The sequence below is a fragment of the Betta splendens genome, chromosome 15, assembly GCF_900634795.4.
Source record: "Betta splendens chromosome 15, fBetSpl5.4, whole genome shotgun sequence".
NCBI classification, from domain to species: Eukaryota; Metazoa; Chordata; class Actinopteri; order Anabantiformes; family Osphronemidae; genus Betta; species Betta splendens.
The window spans coordinates 7,717,463-7,729,651 of record NC_040895.2 but is presented as its reverse complement, the minus strand read 5'-3'; the positions used below and the strand labels follow the sequence as shown (position 1 = coordinate 7,729,651).

At 47.6% G+C, this 12,189-nt stretch overlaps 1 protein-coding gene across 7 annotated transcripts in view; it reads left to right on the top strand.

The window, feature by feature from the left end:
• disc1 (DISC1 scaffold protein) overlaps positions 1 to 12,189 on the top strand; it is a 28,336-nt gene that overhangs the window by 5,588 nt on the left and 10,559 nt on the right. For all 7 annotated transcript variants that reach the window (XR_005898711.2, XM_055502703.1, XM_055502707.1 and 4 more), the window contains 4 exons: positions 1,788 to 1,842; positions 3,508 to 3,610; positions 3,775 to 3,963; positions 10,877 to 10,937. Coding sequence is in view for 6 of the 7 variants with exons in the window: in XM_055502703.1 (XP_055358678.1) it covers positions 1,788 to 1,842; positions 3,508 to 3,610; positions 3,775 to 3,963; positions 10,877 to 10,937 (408 nt within the window). In the remaining variant the exon portion in view is untranslated. The remainder of the gene's footprint in view (positions 1 to 1,787; positions 1,843 to 3,507; positions 3,611 to 3,774; positions 3,964 to 10,876; positions 10,938 to 12,189) is intronic.

Genomic DNA, 12,189 nt, shown 5'->3' with positions numbered 1-12,189 from the left:
GGTTCCGCCAGACAATCAGACAATTATATATAACTTGTGATTTGTATCAATTTCACTGCCACGTGGATCATCAACATGAAACAAAACCTCCCATATGCATAATTTATTCACACTGCAAGACCGTGAGTGACCAGCAGGGGCTGCTGCAGAGCTGCGACGGTCACCGTCTTCAATCAGTCCGTGTTCATTCCCCGTATCAGGTCACACATTTCCTCATCATTGAAACAAGCTCATTTGGAGGAAAAGGTGTGAGCAGTGCCTTCCAGCTTCATTCATCCTCAAGCAAAGTCACATCCGGAGTCGGTCTCAGCTGAGTCAGAATCACATGTTCCAGCCTAGTTCCAGAGGAGACTATTACCCTGAATGTTTTGATCGCATCGGAGTCCTCTCGCTTGTCTTTAGGGATGGAAGCACCTGCCTAATGAACGTAACGTGATGCAATCATTAGCAAGGCTCAGTTTATATTTAACCACACACACTATATAGGAACTTTTCCCCCCACATCCCCTGAGCCCATGATCCCCTCTCTTCACACCTGCCTCCACCTGCTTTGAATTTTAATGTTTTATCTTAGATGCAAATGATCACTTTGCATCATAGCCTCTGAAGTTAATAGCGTGCAAGGGAGCGCGGTGGAAATCCTCCCTGTCTTGCCACTCATTAGAAAGACATGTAAATTGTACTTATCGTCTTCTCGGAGGCATGACCCTCCGTCGCTGGCATAATTTGATATGTGATATGTTCTTACCCCGACGGGAGAGCGCTTATTCTCGCCGCTGATTGAAATTGCAACCTCAGATTGGGTATTCAGCTGCACATCTCCGGGTGGCACGATTTGGGTCATCATGATGATTGTGTTGCAGTTCCCCTTCCAAATAACACGGGGCATTTCACTCTCACACCGAGGATTACAGAAACCCACGGGATTCAGAGCAGCTCCAGGATCAGCGGTTCGAACGCGTACGTTCACGTTTGAATAACACATAAAGGACGTTCAGATTTCAGTGATATGAGGCAGCTGAGACTGTCTCAAGGTGACAGCTTAATGCATGATTTCATGCTTTTTCCTACTAATCCACTAATTCGTTTACATCTGTCACCAAATTATCTGGCCTTAATGGCTTGTGTGTGTGTGTGTGTGTGTGTGTGTGTGTGTGTGTGTGTGTGTGTGTGTGTGTGTGTGTGTGTGTGTGTGTGTGTGTGTCCTGTGTGTGTGTGTGTGTGTGTATGTGTGTGTGTCCTGTGTGTGTTTTGGTTGCCCCTGATATTTGAAAGCTTTGTCTTGGTTCCTAAATCTAAAGATCAAATCGATGACAACACATGAATGAATCGATATCCTTGTTGTTTGGACAAAGGTTTGGAGTCGCATTTCTAACACTATAGAGAAGAAACTAGCTGTGACAGGAACCCGGTCCAAGAACAGCACATCTGTCACAACCACAACTGGCATTTTCACTCCTGTTTCATGAACACAATAAAGCGTTTGGTATTTAAAATGTATTGTATGTAATGTAAGCTAAGCTAAAAGTCCAGTGATGTCATGTAGAGTGTTATATTAATTAATTAATTATATTGTTATTATATTGTATAAAGTTACTAATAACTTTTGTTTCTATTTTTATTTTCATGTTGTAATTGATTTCACAGAATAAAGCAGATCTACCACTGGGTATGAAAATATAAATAAAACAGACTTGATATACAAGTGGATTTGGACTTGTAATGCTGCTGCTATAACTATTAATTGAAGCTGACCGTAGTTTTACTGCTGTTTCTGTGTCTTGCAGACTCCAGGAGCAGGAGCAGACCCTGAATCTGTCCATCAAGGAAGCTACTGCTAAAGTAAGCGCCTGCTACTCTCAGCATGGCAGCAGCACTGAATGTGTATGAATATCTAATAAGTAGTAAGTCAGAATAGATAGCAAGTGTAGTCTGCCGGCTCCAGAGCATCAAATATGCATGCTAAATGTCAATTTCTGTATTCATGTGCTTATTTCTATTTGACAAGGTTTTGAACTCTCTTTACTTGTGTGGTGAGACTCAGAAGCAGCAGGAGATGTTGTTTTGAATAAATTCCCTCCCAAATCCTGCAAAACAGTGTAAAAAATATGTATATGTGATGTGTTTCTGCATGTCTAATGAGGACAAGGGGGTGACTTGGTGAATTCTGTGGCTGCTCTTTGCATGTCGCGGGTAATTATATGTGTGTGAATGACTTTTCAACGCCATGTGCTGTGTCCCTGTTGCATCTCAGTGGTTTGCGTTTCCCACTCTCACCGATCCATACCCATAAATCTTTGCAGCTGACAGCACAGAGCACCGGAAAGTCTGTCAGAAGTACCGATTCAAGAAAAGGGAGAGAGAGAGAGAGAGAGAGAGAGAGAGAGAGGGAGGCACAGCAGGGGGCAGGGGGCACCGTGAGGACCTTTTAACTGCCACTGTGTCCTTTAGAAATCCATCATCAAATGGCTGGTTGATGCTACAACTGCACCTCAGTGCAAAGGCGGGCTTTCCACCGGGAGACACTTTCACCACAATCACAAAATTGTCCATTGTTAAGTTGAAATGAAAAGTTTTGTTCCCAAATGAGATCTGTGCCACGTGGAAAATGGCAAACCTGCTGTGACAAAATGATTGTGGCCATGAAAAGGAACTTTTACTTTCTCTATTGACTTTTCCAATTTTGACAAACAGCCCGACGCTTTGAAATTAAATCACCGGTGTCAAGATTTGTGCAGTTAGGAAGAGGCGCCGCGGAACCGATTCAAGTCCGTGTTATTTGCGAGAAGAGAAATTATGCAAGGCTGTTTGAGAAGAGGAGCTGTTTTCTATATTTCTGTGGGAAGAAAACTCCCCGGAGATGTTCTGCCTCTGAAATACCAACCTATTTGACAGTTTTTTTTCAAAGTGCTGCACAAAACTGTGTCAGATTCAAGAAGAAAATCCGGCTCCACATCCCTTTGAGCAGTGAAAATAGTTCCTCAAAAGAAGGAGGCACATCATGGGGATTGTGTGTGGCTGTAGCTCAAAGTGAATACATTGGAAAGAACAGAGGTTTAAAGGGCAGATGGGGGCCAGACAGGGTGTATCTGAAGGCATCAGCCCATCTGTGAATACTACAGAGCTGAGGTGCTGCATCACCACCAGGCCTGCGACATTCAAGGCCCCTTTTCCCCCTCTGACATTCTAATGACAGCTTTTATGGAGATTTCACATTTCTGTCCCGTCTGTCCACGTGATCGGAGACGCGCTCTCTTTCTTCCTAAAGGTTAAAGACAAGGTAACACATTGGTGTTGATGCTCTGCGGCGCATTCAAAGCGGGGCGCGCACGAATGCGGGAGATGAATCAGGCAGGTCTTGTAAGAATGAGTGTCAAAAAAGCGAAAGGCGAGAGCGGAATAGGAAATGAGCCGTGCGTCCTGCGGGATCCGCGGGCGTGTGAGGGGTTCGGGTTCGTTCCGCTGCTTTGGTTTCAGCTCTGCATTTCATTCTCCTCCCTCCCCCAGGTGGTCATGAGTCAGAGGCTGGGCAGCAGCCTGAGAAGGAAAGTCAGCGAGACCGAGACGCAACTGCTGGCGCTGCATGAGGCCAAGCTGGCCGCCATCTCCGGTGAGGCTCCGCCCCCGACGCGCCCCTGCCCGCGTTTCCCACATTTTTTGACCTCATTTGCTGGAATTGCCCACGATTAGCCTCGCTTAATTACGTCATTAACGATCGAGGCGCTCGTTAATGGGCGGTGTATGACTGATGTCCCCCCCTCTGCGCTGGCGCAGGTAGCGACTTCAGCAGTGCCAAGGAGCTAAAGGCTGAGATGAAGGCCGTGTACCAGGAGCGTGACAGATTAGAGGCTCTGGCCAAGAGGCTGCACAGCCTCAGCTCGGGGAGCAGCCAGGAGCTGGCCAGGACCAAGGAGCAGCGGCAGCAGCTCAGGCAGGAGCTGGAGCACCGGGAGGCTCAGCACGGTGAGTCCAGGCGGCCGGGCTGCGGCTGATCTGAGTCCTGCTCATGTGAAAGGAGCAATAAATCACCCTCATCACAAAAGCAACAAATAGATCTAATGCTAATGCCTATTATAAGATGAGTGTAGTTCTGTACATGAGTACACTCGCTTTAGAATCAATCTCGATTAAAATGATGTCACCTTTAGCTGATTAACTTAGTTTAGCATTAGCATTGGAAATGGCGACTGCTAACTAATAATTAACCTGTTATGTCTTATTACTATATTTATACTAAACCAACAGTATCTAAGTTAAGAAAATTACTAGTAAATTTAATTATTCGGACTGAAACCCATTTGTACTATATGAGTCATTTTTCCTGGTTTTGTTTCTGGTTTGTGCCACAGCGTTGGCTCGGTACCGAAGCACTGTTATAAACTAGAGTGAATGCTGTTCCTTTGTGTGCGCCACCTGCTCAAAACCTGCAGACGCATGTTGTCTTCCTCATTTTCTCAGTTTAGGACTGTTTTAATTGATACCCCCCCACCCCTCCACACACACACACACACACACACACACACACACACACACACACACACACACACACACACACACACACACACACACACACACACACACACACACACACACACACACATTGCATTGGGCATTGGAAACAACACAGTTGTCAACCATAGACGCTGCTAACAACATGGTTCCTATTGACAGAGCAACAATCACAGATTAAACAGAGAACCGATGACTTTATGCTTCTGGCAGTGTAGAAAATTCATGTCAGTGATCTCCAGGTGGACTCTGTGTTATTATTATTGTTATCGTCCCAAGTTAATGGCTGCTCCGCGTGACTGTGCCGGGCAGGCGGTGTAACAGCTCCTGCTGGAAACAGTCGCCTCCCGCGACTGGAGATGACACCGCTGAGAGCGGTGAGAGCGATGCACAGCACTAAAGCTGTGGCCCGTGAGGCAGCAATGAGCAGCGCTGGCGCTGCTCCATAGGAACGAGAGGAGCCGCAGCGTTTGAGGCGCTCGTCCCTAAAAGCGACCCCGTCTGTTCCGTTGTCTGGCGCGGCCGTAAATAACCATCTGAAATATTCAATTCAATAAATGTGCCGTTCGCCGAGAGAACGTCGCTGTGTTTTTTCACCTGCCCACCGAGACAAGAAAATGTTTTGTGAAAGGTGACTCTTCCTTCGTTGGAGAACACCTTTTAAATATCACTTCAAATCTGAATCATGAGAGCCCTTTGAAAGGCGAGTCCTCTCTTGATGTGGCTCCATGCTGGGAGGACATCAGTGGATGATGACTTTTCTCTGAAATGAAGGAGAAGCGATCTGTTGTCAGTGGGGACTCAGCACCAAATGAATTACCAGCAGGATTGGCAGTTGTTAAGAGGAGGGGGGAGGGAGGGGTGCAGGGGAAATGAGGTTTAGCTTGTGTGAAGAGGCCAATTACCTGCAAGCCACTCAGCACAGGCACGATGCATCAGCACACACTCACACGCGCTCTCCACCTGGAGGAGGTCTGAGCGCTGCTTAAAGGAAGGGGGCCCTGCTTTTCTCTGGGGTTAGATTGGTTTGCCCTCTCGGCACCGGCGGGGACATAAATGGATTCTGACGGCACCACCTGCAGTATCACTCTCTCCGGTCTGTGAGTCACAGGGATACTTGTGAGAAAGGTCACCGCGTCCTTCGGGGCGATGACACGGGAGCACGGAGAGGTCGGCGGGGACGGGGAGGTGACCAGGTCGGAGTGGGTGGTGGAGACCCGGATACCGGTGCTGTGGCTTGGGCTCCTGCTGAAAACCTGTTATCAAAGCCGGTGGTGTTTAGACATTGTGTGGTCTTGAATGCACTCACTCCCTCCGTCACTAGGGGGCACTGTTTCAGTATTACAATTAACAAACGCATTTACTTGTGTTTGTGTTCATGGCAGTTCCATTATTTACCAGTATTCTGTCTGTTTCCTTTACTTCCTTCTATATAAACCATGCCGCATTAACTCTTTGCTGGCAGCCATTAAAGACACGCTCACGTTGTGCGTCTCAAACTTAGTTGAGATCTCGGGAACACAAAAGGCTGGAAGAAGCAGTGCTGCGTTCGAACAAAGGCCTGGGAATCAGGTGGGCAACGCGTCATAATTGTGGGAAGACGCAGAAAGTTAATGATTGGCTGTGCAGCTCGCTCCGACTCCGGTGGGCGAAGACAATATGGCACCAGCGAGGGCCTTATTAAACTGTCATCCTATTTGGTAATAAGCGGCTGGCACGTGGCATCTGGAAACCGATAGCCCGCAAACAGCACATTACCGCCGCTTTAGCCGGGAGGACGGCCCGCTTCCTGGTGTCAACTCGTAAGTTCCCGCTGTAAACGTGGACTAAATCCATAAAGACACTCGGCCGAGCGGCCTCGGCTCCAGCTTGTTGAGCGTCTCCGCCCATCTTTGTGGCGTGAGGGGGGGGGGCTTTTTGGGCCTGGGAGCCATTACGTCCCTAATTGCCACTGGCATGAGTGCTGATGAATACCGGAGCCATTATAGCTGGAGGGTTGATTCCCCGCGGAGAGTATAATTTTGGCCCCCGAGAGTGATACTAAATTCACAAATAAATAATTGAGGAGCTGAATAAGACGAGTAAATGGCCCCCAAGAGCGGGGACGTTCAATTTGGGAGCCGGCGTCAGAGTCGGTTGATCTAATGCTTGTTTGATGTATAGTTAGCAAGCTGCAGTGTTGGTCTTTCATTTGTGATCAGTGCGTCGCTGGAACGCTTTCTTCTTTTCCCTGTCCCCTTCGTACCTTACACTTCCAGCAGTTCCTACACTGCTTCCACTCCAAGTGTCCAAGTCCAGCGGCTGACATGTGCGTGAAATACTGTCACTCTGTGTTATTAAACAAATGCAATTTCCTCTTAATGGAGAGGCTATGGTAAAGGACGTATATGATTTATTCATGACTCTGCCTCTTTTATGGTGCTTCTGTTGAGAACATGATGGAGAGCGTGACAGCTCTTCACCCAAAGAGTGTCTGCGTGATTGAGGGCGGTGTAACGGCCAAGTGGCCCCTGGAGAAGGTCTCCTGGTCTTTGTCTCCAAAGTTTTGGCAGCGTTCATTTTTCCTGGGATTCAGTAGACGATGGGATTTTATTGTGAAATTGTCGGGAGAGCTCCACCCCCCACCCCTGAGAATGGCTGTAAAACAAACGGGAAGTTAATGGAGCTGCTGTTGTAATACAATAGCTCCCACTAATACATCAGTCATTCTGTATGGGCTACGTCATAGTGACTGACTTTCCATGTGTTTTCATCCACAGCAGTCCAATATTTTGGTTTATCTGCCTCTTAGACAGAGTTGTTCTGCACAAGACGACCAGAGATTCTGTGTTTTTGCAAAAAATGCTCAGGCTTGGTGCTAATGGACTTTCTGAAAGGATGCAGAGAAAGCAGCAGGCTACCAGCTCAAACAGAGCAAGACTGTGAGCAGGTTCGTGCTTTTTGGAGCTTGCACAATTCAGGAGACTTCCTCTTTTTCACATTGAGTCATGATAGAAAAATATTATTTTGCAGCTCAAGGCAAAGTAAGTTTAGAGTCTCCTCTAAAAATATTGCGTTATTGAGTTTGACTTGAATTATAATGACAGCGAGCATGTGTAACATTTCAGTCAGAGTGATCCAGTGCTCAGAACTGAAATATATATATTTAAATTCTCCCTGCACGGATTTTACGCACACAGGCAATTTTTTTGCCAAATGACTCCTTTTGTTGTGCATCCGCGCGGAGCCTCACAATATGCTCCGCCGTCCCATCTGCAGCCTGTGCTCCGCTTTGCCTCGTGATCCCACCGCCTTAAAGCATCGCGGGCTCCTGAGCGTCCGTCTGAGATCCGGTCCCTCGTCCTCCATTATCCACGCTGCATATGTCCGTGCGCTCTGCATATATGCTGACTGTGTGTTTACGCTACCTGCGGCGACGAGGCGCACAAACAGCCCGAGCCGAGCCTAAACACATTAATCACAGTCGGTGCCTTCAACTCAATTACAGAGACACGCGATCTCTCTTCCTCCCCATTACGCGCAGGCGCCTACAACGCTGCTGTGGCCGCCTCTAATTTGTTCGACAACACAAAGGCCTCCCAGACGTTGGCTGCTTTTATTGTTACAAGGCAATGAAGGAGCGCCGGCATTACTCACTTTCAATTAGAGAGGTGTTCAAATGTGAGTCGCTGTTAAACATTGCAGGCTTATTACAACCCTTCATGTCATTGTGGAAGATCTGCTTCCTCTCTGCTCATCGCCCAATGTAAATATTAGAATTATTTATCATCCTGCCGGAGTCCTTATATGTTCATTAAACTATTAAATGTGTATTTAGGCCTATATGTTGTAGGAGGCCTACATGCAGCATCCGCACATTGTGTTTGTGTTATGAATGAATGGACGCTTTGATTCCGGCCGGGGTCTTTGGCAGCAATCAGCGGCGTTTAGCGCCTGCTGGGATCACTGGCGCGAGGGAAGGTCGAGCTCATGAATTTTCCAATGGACGCTCTGTGGACACCTTTGTGAAGTTCCTTCAATACCAAATCAACTGTTGCACGCATCAGGGCCGAACAGAGGGGCTCGCTCTCCTTATGGCCATTTTAGCGTCGATTTTATTCTTGCGGCCTGCCAAAGACAGCGGCCTCCCGCCGTGGTAGAGGGAGCGCTAATATCACCCGGCGCTCCGGCTCCACTCAGCACGGTGGGTGGTGGGGGGTGGTGGCGCGGCTGCTTGATGTCTCGTCCCGCTCGGCAAAACGAAAGATGATTTTCATCTATGATGCCCACGAAGGCTCACTGGCTTCGCCACTGGTTGGCATGGCGACAGGATGGCACACTGCCTCTCTCTCTCTCTCTCTCCACTGTGTCACCGTATTGACAAAGAAGAAAACATTAAGCTAATGCGCTTGTGTTCATACCGTATCTTCCTGTTGCTGTTGTTTCTAAATCCGGCGCTGTCGCCTACTTTGTCGTCTTTCTTCCACACATACTTTGCGCCGTCCAAAGTCAGGCTTCGTGCCCACATGTATTATTCAGCGGCTATCGTCTTGCAAGCTGCTTAACGTGAATGAAGGCTGACAAGGGAGAGAGTTTCAGGTAGGATGGGATCTCACACAGCAATTAGAGGCTCAGTAAGTGGGCTGTCGGCTCCGTGTATCTCCAGATATCTGATAGCAACTCGAGCCACGTCTGATCGTTTCTCTGATGGAGCAGATTTGGTTCCAGCTCTTAGTCAAGATCTCTGTTTCTGTGACACCCCCCTCCCACAAATAGCCTGACGACTGTACCTCTATCTCATATCTGCCCCCAAAGTATGGACGCAAATGAGTTTGTGAAGGAGAGAGAGAAAGCGAGAGTGTGTGTGTGTGTGTGTGTGTGTGTGTGTGTGTGTGTGTGTGTGTGTGTGTGTGTGTGTGTGTGTGTGTGTGTGTGTGTGGCTCAGATATGTTATTTTACCCCCTGCTGTGCCAGCTCCCGGCCTGTCTCATCCCAGAGCTGATGCTGTCTAATAACCACTATCGAGACAATGGCACAAATGATATTTCAAACCACGGTGTCATTCAGAAGACCCAATTAGGGTGACTTCCCCTCGGCGGGAGCTCGAGTCGATGTGAGCAAGCTAAGTGGCTTTACTGTAGTTTCAAACCAGTTCAGGTTTGTGTCTTCTTAACATGGATCAGTGTCGTCTTTTGACCCTTCATTATATGATTTTACCACGATACTCATAGGAATAGTTTGAAGTTTTAGATCTATTAGAGAGACTTTGATGGTAAATTTGATACTGATGCAAATGTGATGCTACTGCCAGAAGCTGGTTGGTTTATTTATGCTCTTCCTGAATCTAGCTGCATAAACATCACTTATTAATTGTTTTTTTTGATCTATAAAATATTGACTAAAATATTTGTGTCATGTCCTGATCTTTTTTGTCTTTATTTTTTTCAGCCTTTAATAATTTTCTCATTTCTTACATATTGTATGGACATCCTTAATTCCCGTGGTAGAAATGACAACGCTAGAATGTGGGAAAGCGCTGAAGCAATGTGTTATTGATGTAGTCATGCATATACATGAGATAATAAAAATAAATAAAGTAAAGCAGCAATTAAACTTTAAAAGTAATTCGCAAAGACATATTGTTGCAGGTAAGCAGCCCGTTGTGAAGTGAGCGTGATGGATGCTGTGAAACATGCATGACCTCACACATCACAGACTCATACACTGGAATAAGAGCCTGAGAGGTCAACATAGGGCCGTGTGAGATGCAGCACTAATGCATAGATCTGTGTGTGTGTGGGTGTCTCAGCCAGGAAGGAAAGGGTGCAGAGCCTTATAGCTGTTTACAAATCACATATTGATAAGTGCTGCTCCATCCAAAGACGCGCTGAGGCAGGAGGGGGTGTATTCTTCTCTTCCATACCCTACATGAGCTCATTAACAGTGCTCACACTGCCCTCATCTCCATGCCGACCAGCGCTCAGCCTCCTCGGGCGCCGCTCGGCGCTGGCAGAAGGGCACAGGAAGCAACATAAGTATATCCATCCAACTCTGTGCCCCCAGAAATCCTGGCACAATATGAAGCCGGGATAAAATCCCCTTTTATCCTCCGGCCGGCTCCAGTGTGATCCCGTCCCGGAGCACTGGGAGCCGTCGCCTCTCAGTAGTGTGTTTGTCTTGAAGGGGGGGGGGCAACTGTACTGTAGCAGCTTCTCAGAGCACACACGGCCAAATGCGATGACGTCACTGTATACAGTTAACGACAACTCCGCTCTAATGGCATTAGAGCTGTGATTTGTTGCTAGGATACGCTCCATAGCTCATAAAGGTAGTAAATGAAGTGCCAGTAACAGGCGGCCGTTGTCTTTGTGTCTCTCTCCTCACACAGAAAGACGGCTGAAAGAGAACACCACCAAGTACATGGAGCTGCTGGAGGACAGACTGCACAGGTAAGATGTCACTTCCTGCTCCGACTCAACACAGCGAGGACGGCAGACACGAACAAAGCGATGGCCTCAGAGGAATTTCTCCTCGCCTGCGTTGTCCCCAAAGCAGAGCGTCGTCTCCCCAACACATCGTGCACTCACACCTTCTCCCCTGCTTTTGCCCCCCACTGCTCCGCTCGTCTCTCACCTGAACTATTTGTCTCGCGCACAGTATTTTCTGTAGCTTTGTTTCGTCATGGGTTGCGACGAGCTCTCTGAGCAGAGACTGTGGAACGCCATTAGCCTGTATCGGCTTTGTGCCCGTCCCCTCAGCAGAGACACAGACACCCAGCTGTGACGCTATTAGCTGTTATCAGACAACTCACTCTAAAACTTCCTGATTCCTAATCAGCTGTTTCTAAAACCATTAGTGTTTTACAGATGGATGATTAGAGCCATGCTTCCTCTTCCTGACGTGTTTGTGTGGTGTGAAAGGTGTCTGAAGTCAGGAGTCAGTCAAAAAGCAACACAAAGGGCGATCACGGCGCACAGAGGGGCAGAAGGCGGCTTTGGGGTTTGGGGGTTCAGAGAGAGATAACATTCGCCTGACGCGCAAGATAGCGACTCGCACAGGAGGCAACTGCAGCGTAAGAACAGGGATTAAAAAGTAAATCCTATTTATACACAACGAGGGGATAACTAGACACGCAACAACAAAAGTAGTCCACCTACTGTACAGCAGTAGGAAAAGAGAGTAAATCTCAGCCTCCATTATAAAAAGCCAAAGCCACTATCCACACTCTATCCAAGTTGTGCTGCAGATTGTAACACGGGCCAAGCGTCATTAACACTGGATCTTACAACTCCCATAATGCACCTCTACAGCATCACTTGTTAGAGCCTGTTTATCTACTAAATGCTTAAAGCTTTCACAAATCTACTTCTCCTATCAGTGACTCTGGCTTCAGGGAACAACCAGTAGCTTCCACCAGCTCCACTTTGGCACAGTGGCCCCACATTTGGCTTGACTGAACGGACAGCTGTCCCCACACACACACACACACACACACACACACACACACACACACACACACACACACACACACACACACACACACACACACACACACACACGTAACCCTCCACTGTAATTTTTGTCAGTCAGCTCTAATGTACATTACCAGATGGAGTGCTGTGGTGACGGGAGGTGAGGAGAGGAAGACAGGGGGGTGGGGGAGCAGGGAGGAAGATTAGTACTGGTGAGATGTCTGGTCTC